The following is a 20280-nucleotide window of genomic DNA, read 5'->3' as shown; positions in this document are numbered from 1 at the left end:
GCCTGTTCTCTAAGTAGGCTTAACATGTACCTTTCTAGAATGTCTAGACAGGCAGTCCCTGGCTTGCAAAAGGAGTTCTGCTCTGCAGTCTGTTCACAACTCGATTTGTATGCAAGTCAGAATGCAAAGAAGGACAATGTAAAGCAGCCAATCATAAGTACAGGAAATGTTCGTATATTGGGTCTTTAAAATTGTACCCCTGTGAGAGATCATGTTCCTAAGGTGACGTTTGCAAACCAGGGATCCCCTGTACTTTATAAAATGAATAGACTGTATTACCCTCTTGAGCTAGTGTTAGTTGTCTTCTCTCGGGATCTGTCTGACTCTTCCTGCTTTCTCCTTTCAGCGTGATTTGAATAGCTTTCTTGTTTTGTCTCATGCCTAACTCGTGTTTAGTGGTAGAGGATGCACCACCATTGAGTATCTACAGAAGAGGCACTATTCTTGGATATCAAGAAGGCTTATTGCATGATAGCAATAAGTACAATTATATTTGGCCATGCATGAATACTAAGACCTTCAGGAGCCATACAGATATCTCCCTCTGAAAGCTAGAGTAGAACCCCTTGTCTCCACCCACAGGCTGAGGCACATCAGTAGAATGGGTGCAGCCAACATATTAACCTATACGGAGCCATTACCTATACAACAAGCTATTTGTCACTTCCTGTACATGAGTGGACTGCTTGGCTGTTTCCAAGGGCATTGAAAATTTGATGTAGGACTGAAGCCATGCATTGGCTGAGCCCTGCAAGGGGTTTGAGTTTCCTTCCTTATAGGATGTCAGTGAACCAGTGGGTTTATAAATGCCAGTCAAGCATCACCTTGCTCAGATTCTGTTGGAGAATTTTGAACTCACCTGCATTGGATTATTAATTCTTTAACTTGGTTTTGCTTGGGACTGTGATTATACTGCAGGATATGCAAATTTATTGCAGTGTTTGGCTTAAGTGTGCATACTTTGTGCATTCTTTATACATTCATGATGCTGGGAATTTAAATTTGGGAAAATATGTAACTGAATTTAATGATCCATATCAATCTCTTTGATTTTCCAGTCCAGAAAGAGGCCCTTTGGCTTATCATGACCGTGCTAGTCACCAAGTATGCATGCCTTCAAGTACCCCATCATGACACTTCTGTTTGTGTCTGAACATGTTATTTTAGAACATGAACAAGGGGCAGGAGCAGACCGTTCATCCCCTTGAACCCGGTCTGCCATTCCTCAAGATCCCATGGCTGATCTTGATTATAACCTCAAATCTGCTTTCCCACCTGCCCTTCATAGTCTTCCCCTGCCAACACTTGATAATCCCCCACCCCACCCCCACCACATGATAATCTTCCCCTCCTCCAATTCCAGGATTCTGCTTCCACCTCCTTTTCAGGACAAGAGGTCCAAAGAAGATTGCGATGTTTGACTGAAGTAATATGCTGTAAAACGTAGAAATTATCTGAGATTTGAGTTCATTCTTGTTTGATTTCCTGCCTCTCAAGTTCTGGGGTACTTGTGTGTGATTAGAAAAAACTTAATTACTTTCTAATACTCCATCAAAGAGAAAAGCTCAAACTAAGCCAAAAGTCTATTTTTCAAGATTAATAATCCTTGTTCAAAGGGAGAGGTTAGGATACTTTGTGACTAAAGAGACTGTCCAACCGTACTGCCATCGCAGTTATTCACTTTAAATGGCATTTCTACTGGAGCATTTCGATTTTGAAACCCTTTCATCCTTAAAGCATTTATCTACACTGCATTGTTGCTGCTACATTATCAAAGAGTGACTGCGTTGTGATTTTTTTCTTTTTAAAGCACGAGCGGTTCAATTTATTTCCTAGAGAAGGTTTAATTGCAGCTGGCAGTGATGAAGGATGAGCAATTTGTTAAAAATATCAACTGGTTTTGGAGGTCAGCGCACACTGAAGTTGTTAGCCATTGATGCTGCTGTATCTACATGGTTGAGTATTTCTACTTTCTTAGGGTCTTCTTCAGCAGGATCCTTTGCACTGTTAAGTAATGCTAAATGACACCGGTCAGGAACCAGGGAGATGCTTAAAGCAGGGAGAATGGCAATTATTTGACAGTCTTGTGTCAGATGTTTGTGCGCAGATTACTTCTTCATTTAAAAAAAATGTACATTTTAAAAAGCATATGATCTGCAACCAGCATCACCAGATTAAGTAATTGTTTTTCTTTGTCTTTGTATAATCCTTTTGCATGCAAAAGAACTTTTGTATTTGCCTACAATCTACTTCAAAGCAACCCATCCACAGTTCTTTCGGTTTTTATCCATTATATTTGATGTTTCATGAAATTTTACCAAGCAGTATATTATTTGCATAGAAGTCAAGCTCCCATGAAGGCATGTGAGGTAGCTTTTACTTCAGCATAAGATGGTCTTATTTTCCAGTTGTGCAATGAAGCCTCAACTTAGATTTTATGCACTACAACAGTTTGCATTTATGTAATCATTTTTGTTACCTTATCAAAAAAATTGCCACAAGGAGACTTTGGGGCAAATGCTCAAAAATGTGATAAAAGAAGTCAATTTTATCAGGAAAAAACTTGCTTTTATTTAACACTTTTTTCAAAATCACAGGGTGTCCCAAAGTGCTTTGCAGAAAACAAAGTACTTTTGAAGTGTAGGCATAGTTGTAATTTAGGTAATTAGGCACCTAATTTGTATGCAACAAAACTCCCACAAAACAGCAATGTGATAATGACCAGATAATCTATTTTCGTGGTAGTGACTGAGGAATAAATATTGGCCAAGACATTAGGGAGAAAACTTCTTGTTCTTCTTTTGAAGTATGGTCAGGCGATCTTCTACATCCACCTGAGAGGGCAGATAAAGGCTTATTTTAATGTTTCACACCAAAGATGGCACTTCTGACAATGCAGCACTTCATTAGTACTGCAATTGAGCGTCAACCCTGATTTTGTACTCGGGTCCTAGAATGGGACTTGAGTCCATAATCTTTTGATTCAGAGATGAGCCTGAGGCATTGCTGACACTGAGTGCCTTAAAGAGGAAGCAGAGGTTTTCATGGCCTTACCTCCAGAAAGTATAGCTGCTAATGGTGGAGCAGTTGAAATCAAGAGTTAGAGGATCCCAGCTTTCATGAGTGAAGTTAGGCAATATTAGTGAGTTGGAAGCAAATGGTCTTGGTGATGTCTTGGATCTGGGGTCAGAAGCTGTTCCTGGGGTCAGATAGTATACTAAGTCTACAAGCAGCCTTGCTCAACCTTGGACTGTTGGATAAGGCTGGAACCTTTGAGTGGGATTCAGACCCACAGTCTTCTAACTCCAATGAGAGTACAACTTACTGAAGAATTGTCTGTAACCCTTAAAGAAGAAACTGGAAAATCACCTAAAGATGATCATTGTTTACTGCTAAAAAAATCTCTAGAGATGATGAAATGCCTTTGTTGAGTACAAGTAGACCAAGGCAATGGGTTATCTTGTGCCGTTCTCTATTGGATGAAACAATCATTGTTTTCAATATTCTGATAGCTAGAATCAATTAAGAAAATGATAAAAAGTGGAAGGAGAATGTTCAGTCCATGGTTCGGAGCCAGAAATTTTAGTTCCCAATGTAAGGGAGCGCTAGTTTCTGCAGCTAGCCAGGCAAGGTGATGATTATGAAGATTTACATCCAAATTGAAACCATTGCCTTAAGCGAAATGATGATTGAACTTTAATACCTTATTCATCATATCAGCATGACAAACTAATTTATTAACAAGTTAAAAAAGGATTGGTAGACATCTTTGTTCTGCGGTGTATTACTAAATTACCCACTTCAGTACAAGCTGTGTCATAATCAAATCCTCATGTTAGGTTTACATAATTTATAATTCTTTCAGATTTTATAATCGCTGCATGAAAATTCAGCATCACTTCAAGTCTCAAATGTGGTTATTTTTGACCTGTTGAAAGAAACATCCCCCATTCCATGGCCCTGACTTTTTATATAGGAGCATAAATCATTTTTTTTGTCCCCAAGACCAAATGCATTTAAACTATTCCTTGTTGTAAAGATTTAATGGGAAAGTCAAGGTTCGATAATATTTTTCTGTATTAATTCTTCAGAATGTTACCATCCCTGGCAAGGCTGATATTAGTCCATCCATTCCTAGTAGCACTGAGAAATATCGAGGGACCTCTTCCATGACTCCTGCTTTGGCAGTTTTGATGCAACCAATTGCTTCTGAGTCACTCACGCTCGTGTGTGACTGATAAGAAATGCAAATGATTATGGATCTTCATGTCAATTTCATTACCTCAAAGTCTTGAAGCGCATCCCTTCAAAAATATTCAGCTGGCTGTATTGTCATTGTTGTCATGTAGGAAGCTCAGTAACAATTGATTGCAATCGCATGTAGAGCAGAATTGTTAAGGAATCAAATTTCATTCCCTAAAAGCTACTTTTCATGATACTACCTTCCCATTTCCAGAATTTTTCAAACTAAATTCAAACTCTAAACTGAAGAGATTTGACATCCAAGTCACAAGAGGAGAACTTTGGCTTGGTGTCCTGGCCAATGTATGCTTCAACCAAGATAGACTCTCTGGTCAGTGTCATATTGCTGTATGTGAGAGCTTGCTGTGTGTGAATTGGCTGCCGTGTTTCTTACACTGGGAAGACGGTGGCATTATAGTAATGTCACCAGATTAGTAATTTTGAGGCCATGCTAATACTCTGGTGACTTGGGTACAGATCCCATCATGGCAAATGGTGAAATTTGAATTCACTAAAAGTCTGGAATAAAAAGCCAGCCTAAAGGCAGTCATGTAACTAACCACTGTCAATTGTTAAAATAATCCATTTAGTTCATAAATGCTCTTTAGGGAAGGAAATCTGCTATCCTTACCTGGTCTGGTCTAAGTGTGACTCCAGACCCACAGCAAATGTGGTTAACTCCCATCTGCCCTCTGGCCAATTAGCAATGGGCAGCAAATGCTGGCCAAGCTAGTGGCACCCACATCCCAAGAGCAAAAACTTAACAACAGTGATTACACATCAAAGATACTTTATTGACTGTAAAGTGCCTTGGAACATCCTGAAGTCATGAACAATGCTGTATAAATGCAAGTCTTTTACGCTGGTAAGCACCTTCTTTATATTGGATCTCTATTGGTCAACCTGTTATTTTATACAAGATATGGAAATCAATAAGCTGTCACGGAGCCATAACATTTTAGATGCTAAAATCATTTTTCCAGTTTCGTGAATGAGGAAGAGCTGATGCAATGCCAGATTCTGCATTGAACACTGTTGTAGAATCGATGTACCTTACAGCAACATTAGTTGATCACTGATTTTATGGTATTGAAACTTAATTGTAAAATGGTTGAACGAATTGTTAAGCTATAACAACATTTATATGGTGTCTTTAATGCAGAGAAATATCCCAAGGCAGTTCACAGGGGAATTATAAAATAAAATTTAACACTGAGATGCACCAGAAGATACTAGTACAGGCGAGTAATATATTTTAAGGGGAGCGAAAAAGAGAGATGGAGAGAGTTAGAGAGGTATCAGGTAATTGAAGGCCTGTCTACCAGCAGTGTAGCAGTGAAAATCGGAGATGGACAGGAATTCTAAGTAGGATGGGCACTGAGGGTTGTAGGGCAGGAGGAATTCCCAAGCAATTCAGATGACATGGATCACACAAATAAGATAGTTAATTTGCGACCAGTTATGTGAAATTAAAAATGGATCTTAATTGAATGCTGCCTTGAGGTTATAATTCTCATCCACTAGTTCATTTGCATCTTCAAAGAATTCCAGTTGATTAGTGAGACATATTATTCTCAGAATGGTGCAACTAATGGCAAAGCTGTATTCATTACTGGTTCCTACATATCCTAAGAAAGTGATGATGGCATGGCTTATTCAGCTACAGTTGTCCATTATGGCAATGGTGCTTTGACAATGGTATTGATCATTTCAGAATTTTGATGTAGTATCAAAGATGCAATTGCATTCAGCTAGAGCTGAACAAAAAACAGGTCATTCATTCCATCTAATCCATATCCATGTGTATGCTCCACACATCCTCCTTAATATAAGTCTATTAGTGTACACCTCATTTATCTAACTTTTCCTTAAATACATCTATGCTAGCGATCTCATCTGATCTCTGCAATTGCAAATTCTACATTCCCAACCCCCTCAGAAACGAAGTCTGTCCTGAATACCTTATTGTTTGCTACATTGATGTCCCGTAGCTTTTGAGTCCTGCATGAGTGGAAATATCAGTTCCACATCTATTGTAAGGGATGCATAATTTTTTTTTTCCTTTTGGATTATAGACTGGACCCTGCTGCATTCTGGGTGCAGGTACAACAGACTGAATAGCCTCCTTCTGCACTGTAAAGCTGTAATCCTGTGACATGGTTAAAAGTACCAGGAAAGTTTTTTTCCCCAACTTGAAGTGTGATATGTATGCTTCAGCTTCATGATTTAGTTTTCAGAGTAATTAAGTAAATACTTTGAGAAAGGCTGGCACCAGGTGTCTTTGAGTTCCTGACAAACTGCCGAGCAACAATCTTTTGGATTTGCTTTTTAAGTTGCAATTTCACAGACCTATAAGACTCCGAGATATCCAGAAGTCTGCAAACCCAAAAAGCATCCCTTTCTGAGGAAGGGTCTCTGGACCTGAAATGTTAACTCTGATTTTGTCTTCACAGATGCTGCCAGACCTGCTGAGCTTTTCCAGCAACTTCTGTTTCTGTTTCTGTTCCTGATTTGCAGCATCCGCAGTTCTTTTGGTTTTTATTAAGCATCCATCTCTCTCCCTTTGTTAATGAAAAAAGACAAAAAAGATGCTAAACTCGAAAGGGTGCAGTAAAGATTCACAGGGATGTTCAAAGATAGTAAGAGCTACCGATGTTGGAGCCAGAGATAACAGTGTGGAGCTGGAGGAACACAACAGACCAGGCAGCATCAGAGGAGCAGGAAAGTTGACATTTTGGGTCAGGACCCTTTTTCAGAAATGGGGGAGGGGGAAGGGAGCTCAGAAATAAATAGAAAGAGGAGGGGTGGGGCTGGGGAAGGTAGATGGGAAGGTGTTAGGTGAGCAGATAGGCAGTGGTGGGGATTGGTCAGTGAGATGGGAGAGAAGATGGACAGGTTGTGTCAGGTCAAGGAGGTGGGGATGAGAGGGAGGGTTCGTCATGGGATGAGACCGGGGGTGGGGAGATTTTGAAACTGGCAAAGTCCACGTTTAGGCCATTGGGTTGTAGGCTCCCGAGGCGGAATATGAGGTGCTGCTCCTCCAGTTTCCGGATGGTGTCATTGTGACACTGGAGGAGGCCCGAGATGGACACGTCAATCGGAGTGGGACGGGGAGTTGAAATTGTTCGCGACTGGAAAGTGTTGTTTGTTGCATACAGAGCACAGGTACTCTACAAAGCAGTTTCTGAGCCTCCGCTTGGTCTCACCGATGTAGAGGAGGCCACATCGGGAGCAGCGGATGCAGTAGACCACATTGATGGATGTGCAGGTGAACCTCTGTCTGATATGAAAGGTTTGATTGGTGCCAATAATGGAGATGAAGGGGGAGGTGTAGCACTTCATGAGGTTGCAGGGAAAGGTGCCAGGGGTGGTCATGAGAGTCGTGAATCTTTTAAACTCTCTTCCTGAAAAGACTATGGATGTAAATTATTTTTATGGCAGAAGTAGACAGGTTCTTGGTAAGAAAGGTAAGTGAAAGATTATCAGGTTGAGCAGCAATGTGGAGCTGTGGTCACCATGATCTTATTAAATGGCAGAACAGGCTCAAGGGGCCAAATGGCCTTCTCTTGCACCTGAATTGTGTATTCGCTGCTTGACATAAGGATTATAGATAAATTGGTTTAAGATTTAAAAATGAGACATTATAACAAGTAATGAAGGTGCCCTAGTCTTGCTTTCCATTTCAAATTTTCCTTTTGATGTGATGGTTGGGTTTTTATATTTAATGATAAGGCAGCTGCTGTTATGGGCTGTGAAGCTAATTCTTTGTTTTGCTTCATGGCTTCTAGGGAAACATTTTGGAATATTTTGCAAATCTACAACTGTGAAATAGAAACTAAAGCTCTCCTTTGTAACTTTGACGAGACACTATAAGGCTCGGTAAAAAAATGATTATAACTGTAATAAAGGAGGAAATGGTGAAAGCTGGCCAAGGCATTTTCAGATTACAGATTATTTTATGAAACACAGCTTTTATTAAAATATATGTATGATTTAGAATGTATATTAATGACTTGGATGGGTAAAATGAACGTACAAAGCCAAGATTACTGATAACGCTAAATAGGTCGCCAAGCATGTGGTGAGGATGGCATACACAGATTAAGCAAGGGGATAAAATGTGGGTAACTGGAATATAATGTGGGGAAATCTGAGGGTATGCACTTTGAAAAAATTGTGGGGCTGCGTATTACTTACATCGACTGTTATAGCACAAGGGATTTGGAAGCCCTTGTGTATAATTCACAAAGAGCTAGCATACTATTTCAGCAAGTAAGTTGGTGTGGACTCGTTGGGCCGAAGGGCCTGTTTCCATACTGTAGGGATTCTATGAATCAGGAGGACTTTTGAATGTTAGCCTTTATTTTAAAGGGAATGGAGAAATTTTAAAAAGTATTTCTAAAACCATAGAAAGGACTAGTCAGACCACAGCTCGTATACTGTGAACGGTTTAGGTCCCCTTCTCTGAGGAAAGATACATTGGCATTGGAGGCAGTCCAGAGAAGATCTTAGGTATATAGGGATTGATTTATGAGGAGAGGTTGAGTAGATTGGGGTCTGTACTCATTGGAGTTTATAAGAACGAGAGACGGCCTCACTGAAGCATGCAGGTAGTTCTCCTATAATGTGATAGTTGTGTGGTGGACAAAATCGCATCATAGGGGAATCACTATACCTGTACAGTAGAAAGTTTGCATTATCCAAACAGCGTCCACTATTCATCAATTGCGTTACAGCCGATCCACGTGAATGAAACACGCATTATAGCAGAACTACCTGTACAAGATTCTTAAGGCATTTATCAGGATAGATGAAGAGAGGTTGTTTCAGTAGGCACAGTCTCAGAATAAGGATCCGCTCATTTAATGCACGGATGAGGAGGAATTTCTTAGCTCAGAGTGGTGAATCTGCAGAATTCTTTATCACAGAGGGATATGTTAAGTATATTCAAAGCTGAGATAAGACAGAATTTTAATCAGTAAGGGATTCAAGGGTTATAGGGAAATAGTAGAGAAATGGAGAATTATTAGATCAGCCATGATTTCATTGAGTAACAAAGCAGACTTTAATGGGCTGTATCACCTACATCTGCTCCAATGCTTTATGAACTTCGCAATGCATTTAAGTTTGTGCGATCAGGCAGTGTTTTTAGGAATTTGCAATAAATAATGCGATGGATGTACAAAAGGCTAGACTGAAAGGAATGCAGATTTTGGCTGTTAGAAGTGGCTGGGTGTGTTCTTGGGTTGGAGGGAGTTATGTAATGGAGGAATTGAGGCATCAGAGACCGTTGGAGGTATTTTAAATTTGGGGCATTGGCTGACTGGTAACTGATATAGGTCAGCAAGTGTAAGTGTTACTAATGATTCATACTTAGTGTTGGTTTGGCTTCAAGCAGCAAAACCGGTAAGGGTTTGTAGAGGGATGTAGGAGACCAGTCAAGTGAGCAATCTGCAAATGACAAAAGCAAGGACAAAGGAAAACACATTCTTACGAAAAATATTATAAAACCAATGCAAGTATGTAACGCATTTCTTGAGAATTTATTTTTGTGAATCAGAACAGGAAGAGACCATCCATCCCCTCAAACCTCTATGCAGTTGGTCAGAATATGGCTAACCTGTATCTTAAACCCAACTATTCACCTTATGTTGTGACCTTTACTTCATAAAATTCTAATCCAATTTAAATACCAAACCAGTAAATCTTGAGCAGATCATTCTCCTTCTACTTCAAGTTTCAGGAATAAATTTACCAGATGATTTCCACTTCAAGCTACTTTCTGACCTTTTATCTTTCAAATCCTGGTGGAACTGGTTTCAACATTTAACTTTCAGTTTAAATTTGTTGGAATATTTTTCTTTCCTCTCTCACCCTGTCTTTGTGATCCGTGGCATCTCTGTTATACAGCTCAGAGTACGCACTTAGAGTTAGGAAAGGCAGAAATTGTCAATGTATCAAAGGGCATTTTTCAGTGCTTCAGTTGGACAGAGTACAAATACATCCCATTGCACTTGCTAAATCCCAATGTGGAAGATGCTTGTTATGTGTGATCACGTGATAATTCCATATGCCAACTGTTGGTTTTGACTGAAATCCATGTTGATGCTACCAGTGGTGGACATGGATTTTTTAGTTATTTCACAGATTGTAGTTACAGTAATTATCTGCAATAAGATATGACGTTGGTAGATATGTTTAGTGCAGCGTGTTTCTAAATTGCTGCTTTGCTTACTGCAGACAAGCTGCTCTTTCAAATTTATTATTAGTAATTACTTTACAGAACCAGGATCGGGTGCAGGCCATTTAGGACTGAGATGAGGAGAAATTTCTTTACCCAGAGAGCACTGAGCCTGTGGAATCATCTGCCACGGAAACTGGTTGAGAATGTTTTCAAGGCCAAGTTAGATTTAGTCAGAAGTCACACAACACCAGGTTATAGTCCAACAGGTTTGTTTGAAATCACAAGCACTGCGCTTTTTTTTTTATTCATTCGTGGGATGAGGGCGTTGCTGGCGAGGCAGCATTTATAGCCCATCCCTCATTGCCCAGAGGGCAGTTAAAAGTTAACCACATTGCTGTGGGTCTGGAGTCATATGTAGGCCAGACCAGGTAAGGATGGCTGTTTCCTTCCTAAAGGACGTTAGTGAACCAGATGGATTTTTCCTGACAATCAACAATGGATTCACAGATTCAATGGATTCTTAATTCCAGATATTTATTGAAATCAAATTTCACCATCTGCCATGGTGGGATTTGAACCCGGGTCCCCAGAACATTATCTGGGTCTCTGGATTAACAGTCCAGTGATAATACCAGTAGGCCATCACCTCCCCTTGGACGACTTCACCTGATGATTGAGCAGTCCGCTGAAAGCTTCTGATTTCAAATAAATCTTTTGGACTATAATTTGGTGTTGTCTGATTTTGCCCAGCCCAGTCCAACATTGGCACCTCTACATCAGTGTTTGATATAGTTCTTGGGGCTAAAGGGATCAAGAGGTATGGGGTGAAAGTGGGAATAGGCTACAGATGATCATGGTTGATCTACCATGACCCTATTGAATGGCACAGCAGGGTTGAAGGGCTGAATGGTGTACTCCTGTATACTGTGTTTCCTATTGCCAATTTGTGTCATGATTTAGAAACCCTTTCTTCTCCCTCGGCTATTGCAGTTATTATGAGCTGGTCATATGTTAATAACTATGTATGTTGAAGATGACTGGCTTATTTAAGTTCAGTATTCTGGACTAAAACTCTCATTTCGTTGAACCAGTCTCAAAAAATGGCTAGACTAAAGGTATTGATAACATCACTGTTGACTGTTGTAAAAGCCCTTGTGGTTTACTCATGTCCTTTGAGTAAGGATGTTAGTCATCCTCACCAGGTCTGGCCTATATGTGATTCCAGGCCCCCACAGCAATACTGTTTACTTTTAACTGCCCCGTGGTCAATTAGGGATCAGCAATAAATGCTGTCCTAGCCGGGTATACCCACATTCTATGAATGATTTTTTTAAAAAAAAAATCACTTGTTTTTGCCTCTGCATCTAACCTGATAGTCCATTCCATTTAGTGATTGCAGCTCAGTGAAGAACTGCTGAAATGAGCGTCCTTACAGCTTTCAAAGAACCAACACAGGCAGCATGGACCAAGTGACCTCCTCCTATAATTTATCTCTGTGTAAACCTGTGTTCTGTTGGCCTGAGGCTGCTATTGTCATTTGCCCTTGTTCTGCATTGAAACCATGACAGAGTAGTATGAGCTGGCTAGCTCACGTACACAACAAACCTTCAGAATGCCAAACTAGAACTTCCCACTCCTGTATCAGGCAGAGTTTTAAATTTTATTTTATTTTATTGAACTGCATGAGGAATCATACAAAAGTGGCAAAGTAATTAACGTAAATAAGATCCAAAAGAACTGCTGATGCAGTGAATCGGAAACAAAAACAAAAATTGCTGGAAAAGCTAAGCAGGTCTGGCAGCATCTGTGGAAAGAAATCGGAGTTAATGTTTCTGGTTTAGTGACCCTTCCTCAGACCCCTTCCTGCTGAGCTTTTCCAGCAATTCCTGTTTTTGTTTCGAATGTAAATAAGGAATTGTGACGGCCTACGGCTGTGATGAAGATAAGAAGCGATGCAAATTATTTTAAGAATGAAATTGGATGTTTTGACTGCATTCATTATTCCCAATCAAATTTTAATTTTTTTGCCCTTTTTAAAAATGTCCATTGTGTTTTGACATTGTTAAATTAAAAAGAGTGGGCTTTACTTTCCCTGTTGCTGGTTGTCTTCATATGTTGCAGTGTTCCTGTGTGTGCATTTATTTTGATGTATAAAGGACTGACTTTTCCCAATTAGCTTCTTCCTCTGGGTGATCTTAGAGCAATAGAACATGCTAACTGCTATAGAAAATTCAGACTTCAGACAGCTCATAATTCAGATAATTGGGTAATCTTGAAATATTTTGAAGCATCAGACATAGCATGTAAACTGTGGCAATTGTTTGAAAACAATATTGAGATGTTTAAAATGCAACTAGACAGGGAGCTAATGTAGGTCATCAAGTAGAGAGGGTGATGGGTAAATGAGACTTGGTGCAAGTTTAGATTCAGGTAGCAGAGCTAAGGTTTAGGATGTGAAATGTCAGAAACCAGCCACAATGGATGTGGTCTCCCTTTAATATATCTCTAATTAAAGCCATTTGTCTGTACTATCCTGTCCAGAGTTTTATTATAGACATCAATCACTTCTTTACGTTGACTTTACCTGATGAAGGAGCAACACTTCGAAAGCTTGTGATTTCAAATAAACCTGATGGATTATAACCTGGTGTCATGTGACTTCTGACTTTCTTTACATTGAATACTGAACCTCTTCACTTCACACATTCATCCTGTATTCCTGATTTTAATTGGTCTATTATTGGGGCTTGTGTCTAGATCCTAAGCTAGGGCTTTCCAGACTGGAGTTTGAGACTTGTATGGAGTTGCAAGTTCTAAGGTAGCAGTAGCAAATCCCCCTCCTCCCCTGCTGCCCTTCCCCCACTCATATGATGAAATGGACCGAAACTAAGCTACATCAATTAGCACTGTTAATGTTATAAAATGTCCCAAGGTAATTTGGAGAAGTATTATACACCAAAATTTGTCACTGAGCCACGTGAAGTGATAATAGGATAGATGACCAAAGGTTTGGTCAAAGCTGTAGGTTTTACACATTGAAGGAGGAAAAGGAGAGGTAGAGGTTGAAGGGAGTGGTTCAAGAGCTTATGCTAATGGTTTCCAAACCTTTTCCCACTGTGACCCCATTTTGAGGCTTAAAGGTTGTTGGGATCCTGCGAGGGGTGGTAAGGGAAGGATGGGGGTTGTGGGATAAGGTTGAGAGTTCAACTGTTGGGGGAGATCTGTGCTTCTGAGGTTGGTATTTCGGTACACTTCATAGATTCACATTTCTCTAGTTCCTCAGTACGTGTATCTCAATTCAGTTAGAGCCCAGTTGATTTGTATCTTAAGTCCATCTACCTGAGAAAGAGTTTTTTTTTCCTTCCTGTTCTTCACCTTGTGCCTTCCTTGAGGTACAGGAATCTGGCCCATCACTGACTTTGCAGCAATGTCCTGATTCTGTGATTTATGGAGAATATATGGCACTGAGTGCAGATATATATGGGCAAGAACTCTGAAATTTACCTTTTAACTCTGTCTGTATTTTATATAATGAAACAGGAAATGAGGAGACTGTGCAGCAAAGCAAACCATCCTTCCTGGAGTATTTTGAACAGAAGGAGAAAGAAAACCCAGCAACCAGTCACAGTAATCGAAACGCACTTCAGAATTCCTCTGATAACTGGAAGGTGCCGCAGGATGGGGACTTTGAATTCGTAAGTAATTTTAAAATTGAGTTTAGTTCATTTTGACAAATTAATAGTGAGGTTTTACACTGTTTTTCATTTTCTGATCTCAGATGACTGCAGTGCTGTCTCTGTTTTGTTGGATTAAGGCTTCTATCTGTAAACTGGACTGACACTTCAAGCTCAAGTGCAATGTTCAGAAAGTGTTATGTTGATGAGAGGGTCAGTAAGTGAGAAGTTTGAACTGATGGGATGATGTTGAAGAACCCCTAGTCACAGTTCATAAGGAGCAGGGCATTTCTCAGTGCCCTCGCCAACAATTTCAACTCAACTAATGGCTGCAATTTAAAAAGTTTGGGGTCGGGGGGCACTCTGTGTGGGATGCTCTTTGGAGAGTCTGTGGGCTTGATGGGCCGAATGACCTGCTTCATACTGTACTGATTCTATGAATTAAAATTAGGCCCTTGCAACTCCACCCTCAACATGCTCCACCAATCAGTAAGATCATGGCTGATATTCTGCCTCAGTTGCTCGTTCTCTCACAAGCTCCCATGTCCCTCAATTACCTAATTGTCAAAGATCAGTCAGTCAATCTTGAATATACCAACTGAGTATCTGCAGCCCTCTTGGGCAAAAATTACACGTGTACTTATCCAGCATACCCTTTAAAGGTGTTTGTCACAAGATGTGTTATTGCATCCAGTTAGTGATATGTTGGTTTGCAAAGCGCAATGTTTGTACAGTTCTGGCTGCCACACTGTAAGAGAGTATAGAAGAGATTTGCTAAAATGGTTTTAGGGAGAGAAACTTCAGTTATGATAATAGATTAGAGAGGTTAGCCCTGTTCTCCTTGGAAAGAAGAAAATTAAAAGGAGAACTGAAAGAAGTTCTCAAAATCATGAGAGGTCTAGATAGAGTCGATAAGCCCTGTTCCCACTCGGGAAAAGGATCGAGAACGAGAAGGCACAGATTGAAAATGATTTGCAAATGTAACAAATATACCATGAGAAAAATCTTTTCCACACGAGTAATTCTGGTCTGGAATGCACTGCCTGCAAGTATGGTAGAGGCAGTTGACTGAGGCATTCAAGAAAGCATTGGATGATTATTTCAGTAGAAACTTTGCACAAGTGTGTTGGGGGGGAAAGCCCAATGTCTTGGTCTTTTCGTAGCATAGTCCTTATGTTACCGAACTAGTACTTCAGAGACTTGATATTGAATTTAAGCTAGGGAATTTAAATTCAGGCCGTTTATTAAGTTGTCAGTAAGATGTTAGTGTTAATATTGGTGATCTTGCAGCTGCCAGATTGTTGCATAAATCTATCCGTGTCACTAATATCCTTTAGGGAAGAAAGCCTGCTGCCCATGCCTAGTCTGTACTGTATGTAACTCTAGGCCCATTGCGCTATGGCCCTTACCTATCCTCTGAATTGGCCGAGCAAGTCACTCTGTTGCAAAGAGCAGTCGCAGATGGGCAGCAGATGTTGGCTTTGCCAGTGATGCCCATATCTCACAAATGAATATAAAAAGATGCTCCAGCAATGTAATCCAAGTCTTTTATTCTTTTGAACAGCGCATATCCTTACACCATGTAGCGTGGACATAAATATCATTCCATTTTGTTTAAACAAAAAGCTTTAAATGTTTTTAGCCATTTTACAGGAAAGAAAAGCAGTGGTATTGGTTTGATTATTTCCTGATTAGTCTTCCAGACCCCCCACACATTTTTTTTTTCTGAAGAAGGGTCTAGGCCCGAAACGTCAGCCTTCCTGATCCTCTGATGCTGCTTGGCCTGCTGTGTTCATCCAGCTCTACACCTTGTTATCTCACACTCCTATATTCACTGGTTGTAGTGAAATATCGCATGCCTCTCGGCATAAGAATGCTCAATAAATGCAATGGCTGTTATTATGCCTTTGACTACTGCCACAGTTGCTGTGACATGGCTTGGAGGCTAAAGGCATTCAGAGTTACTGAACCGAGATGCCTGCATCAGAGCTGAGATAAACAGGATACTGGAAAAGTCTCCAATAGAACATGAGAGGTTTTTAATTCTTTCGTCATTAGCATCGCTGGCAAGGCCAATATTTGTTGCCCATTCCTAATTTCCCTTGAGAAGGTGATGGTGACCACCTTCTTCAGCTGCTGCAATCCATTGTTATGAAGGTATACCCACAGTGCTGTTGGGGCCTGCGTTCCAGTATTTTGATCAAGCAACACTGAAGGAACAGTGATATATTTCCAAGTAAAGATCGTGAGTGGCTTGGAAGAGTAACTGCAGGCAATGGTATTCCCATACATCGTCTGCCTTGTCCTTATTGATGCTAGAGGTAGCAGGTTTGGAAGGTGCTGTCAAAGGAGCCTTAATTAGTGACTGCAGTGCATTTTGTTGTTGTGACAATGGTAAAGGGAGTAAGTATTTAGTGTGCTGAATGAGGGGGCATGCTGCTTTGTCCTGCATGATGTTGAGCTTCTTGAGTGTTATTGGAACTAAACTCAATCAGGAATGGGTGAGTGTTTCATCATGCTCCTGACTTGTGCCTTTTAGATTCCAGAGATAGATTCTGGGGAGTCAGGAGATGAGTTACTTACCACAGAATTTGCAGTCTCTCATCTGGTCTTTCAGTCACATTATTTGTTTGGCTAGTCCAGTTAAGTTTTAGAGTAGTAGGTGATCTCTGGTAAATACAGATAAATGGAACCCTGTATTAATTGCTTCTTAGTCCACATATTTATAAGAAAGTCTTTTCGATAGTAACACATCATTAATATAGAATTGCATAAACAGGGCCTCATATTAGTTGAGAGATAGTAGGAACTGCAGATGCTGGAGAACCTGAGATAACAAGGTGTAGAGCTGGATGAACACAGCAGGCCGAGCAGCATCAGAGGAGCAGGAAGGCTGACGTTTCGGGCCTAGACCCTCCTTCGGGAAGGGGGTTCTGAAATAAATAGGGAGAGAGGGGGAGGCAGATAGAAGATGGATAGAGGAGAAGATAGGTGGAGAGGAGACAGACAGGTCAAAGAGGCAGGGATGGAGCCAGTCAAGGTGAGTGTAGGTGGGGAGGTAGGGAGGGGATAGGTCAGTCCAGGGAGGACGGACGGGTCAAGGGGGCGGGATGAGGTTAGTAGGTAGGAGATGGGGGTGGGGCTTGAGGTGGGAGGAGGGGATAGGTGGGAGGAAGGACAGGTTAGGGAAGCGGGGATGAGCTGGGCTGGTTTTGAGATGCGGTAGGGGGAGGGGAGATTTTGAAGCTTGTGAAGTCCACATTGATACCATTGCGCTGCAGGGTTCCCAAGCGGAATACGAGTTGCTGTTCCTGCAATCTTCGGGTAGCATCATTGTGGCACTGCAGGAGGCCCAGGATGGACATGTCATCTGAGGAATGGGAGGGGGAGTTGAAATGGTTCACGACTGGGAGGTGCAGTTGTTTAGTGCGAACCGAGTGTAGGTGTTCTGCAAAGCAATCCCCAAGCCTCTGCTTGATTTCCCCGATATAGAGGAGGCCACAACGGGAACAGCGGATACAGTATACCACATTAGCAGATGTGCAGATGAACATCTGCTTGATGTGGAAGATCTTCTTGGGGCCTGGGATGAGGGTGAGGGGGGAGGTGTAGGGGCAGGTGTAACACTTCCTGCGCCTGCAAGGAAAAGTGCCAGGTGAGGTGGGGCTGGAGGGGAGTGTAGAGCGGGCAAGGGAGTCCCGGAGAGAGTGGTCTCTCTGGAAAGCAGATAAGGGTGGGGAGGGAAAAATGCCTTTGGTGGTGGGGTCGGATTGCAGATGGTGGAAGTGTCGGAGGATGATGCATTGGATCTGGAGGTTGGTTGGGTGGTACGTGAGGACGAGGGGGATTTTGTTTTGGTTGTTATTGCGGGGAGGGGGTGTGAGGGATGAGTTGCGGGAAATGTGGGAGACATGGTCGAGGGCGTTCTCAACCACTGAGGGGGGGAAGTTGTGGTCCTTGAAAAACGAGGACATCTGAGATGTACGGGAGTGGAATGCCTCATCTTGGGAGCAGATGCGGCGGAGGCAAAGGAATTGGGAATAGGGGATGGCATTTTTGCAGGAAGGTGGGTGGGAGGAGGTGTATTCTAGGTAGCTGTGGGAGTCAGTGGGCTTGAAATGGATATCGGTTTCTAGGTGGTTTCCAGAGATGGAGACAGAGAGGTCCAGGAAGGAGAGAGAGGTTGGGCTGGAAGGTGTTGGTGAAGTGGATGAACTGTTCGAGCTTGGGGACCGCTTTGCAGAACACCTATGCTCGTACTAAACAACTGCACCTCCCAGTCGCGAACCATTTCAACTCCCCCTCCCATTCTGCAGACGACATGTCCATCCTGGGCCTCCTGCAGTGCCACAACGATGCTACCCGAAGGTTGCAGGAACAGCAACTCATATTCCGCTTGGGAACCCTGCAGCCCAATGGTATCAATGTGGACTTCACAAGCTTCAAAATCTCCCCTCCCCCTACCGCATCCCAAAACCAGCCCAGCTTGTCCCCGCCTCCCTAACCTGTCCTTCCTCCCACCTATCCCCACCTCCTACCTCAAGCCCCATCCCTATCTCCTACCTACTAACCTCATCCTGCCCCCTTGACCAGTCCATCCTCCCTGGACTGACCTATCTCCTCCCTACCTCCCCACCTACACTCTCACCTTGACTGGCTCCAATCCGCCTCTTTGACCTGTCTGTCTCCTCTCCACCTATCTTCTCCTCTATCCATCTTCTATCCGCCTCCCCCTCTCTCCCTATTTATTTCAGAACCCCCTTCCCCTCCCCCATTTCTGAAGGGTCTAGGCCCGAAATGTCAGCCTTCCTGCTCCTCTGATGCTGCTTGGCCTGCTGTGTTCATCCAGCTCTGCACCTTGTTACCCCATATTAGATGTGTGTCTGTAACAGGATGCCACATAAACAGAGTCCCATGTTAATTACTTTAGATGGAGAAGGCATAAGGTCAAGTCAGGAAATTTCTGTACTCGATAGACCTGTTTCCTTTAAAACAACTTCCCAGACCAAACCTTTGCTGCTTGGTGAGATGTGCTAATCCTGTAAACTCAGCACGGTAAGCTTGTCAGGGAGCTGGATCTTGCCCTGCTATGCTCAATTTGTGGGATAAACATGTGACAAACTGAACCTTCCTAGTGCATTTGCAAGGCAGCAAAGCATGCTCTGAAGGCTGAAGAAACATTGGAAAACTCAGGAAAATCTCAAGCTGTGCTACAGCTAACTATCAGGTTTCGAATCGATGGCTGTGGCAGTTACATGTTTGATGCAGATGAGTCGAGTGTTTCGTTGTGTGCAGTTGGTTGCTTCATTGGGGAAACCTATCTGCGCTTGTTGAGGCTGAAACCACGCTTATTGGATTGGAGTTGTAGGTTTTATGATGTGCATTTCTTTAAATAAAAGTTCATAAGTATGTAAAGGCCAGGCTCTGGTTCTGATCTTCAGTGTCCGACTGTTTAGGTCCTGAAAGCTGCGAGCTCAGGGCCCATATTTTCCTGGAATTGTGCTGACTTCAGAGACCATGGTAGATGAAATCTGATTCACAAATTTCTGCTCCCAGTCCTGGCACCAACAGTGTTTTCTGGCACAGAATAAGGATGAAGGCAGTGTGCCGTCATTCCTGATCTAGCTGTGCACTTTAAGAATTAGGCAACTCCTACCCCCCAACCACCCCCCACATCCCCACTCCTACCCACCCTCCAATTCCATGCCTCCTATTTCACAGAGAGCTTTTAATCTCCTGAATTCCCTGTTGGGTATGTTATTGGCTGTCATGACAGCCCTGAAATTTGGCCTCCAATAAAGAGAAGCACCTTCTCCATGTCCACCCTGCCAAATATTTTGTAAATTTAAATATCTCTAACAGGTTGCCCCTCCATTTTCTCTTTCTTTTAAGCGAACAGAGCATGGTCTGTTAAGTCTTTCCTGATAATTAAAATCTCTCCGTTCTGGTCTCATCCTGTAAATTATTTTGCACATTTTCCAATGTCTCTCTTATCCTAATTCTTCTACAGTTTTTTTTTCCCCAAGTTCAAGCATCGGTGTAAAAATCCTCCACCCTTAGCCTTCGAATCCGTACGGTGTGGAAACAGGCCCTTCGGCCCAGCAAGTCCAAACTGACCCTCAGAGCATACGACCCAGACCTAAACCCCTGTAACCCACCTAATCTACACATCCCTGAACA

At 42.0% G+C, this 20280-nt stretch overlaps 1 protein-coding gene across 9 annotated transcripts in view; it reads left to right on the top strand.

Moving 5' to 3' along the window:
* Positions 1-20280, top strand: part of stk3 (serine/threonine kinase 3 (STE20 homolog, yeast)) — a 143370-nt gene that overhangs the window by 81809 nt on the left and 41281 nt on the right. For all 9 annotated transcript variants that reach the window (XR_007264236.1, XR_007264234.1, XR_007264235.1 and 6 more), the window contains exon 10: positions 13967-14121. Coding sequence is in view for 6 of the 9 variants with exons in the window: in XM_048608646.1 (XP_048464603.1) it covers positions 13967-14121 (155 nt within the window). In the remaining 3 variants the exon portion in view is untranslated. The remainder of the gene's footprint in view (positions 1-13966; positions 14122-20280) is intronic.

Source organism: Rhincodon typus, chromosome 19 (assembly GCF_021869965.1).
Source record: "Rhincodon typus isolate 14 chromosome 19, sRhiTyp1.1, whole genome shotgun sequence".
Lineage (NCBI taxonomy): Eukaryota > Metazoa > Chordata > Chondrichthyes > Orectolobiformes > Rhincodontidae > Rhincodon > Rhincodon typus.
This window is presented reverse-complemented; position numbering and strand designations above follow the sequence as displayed.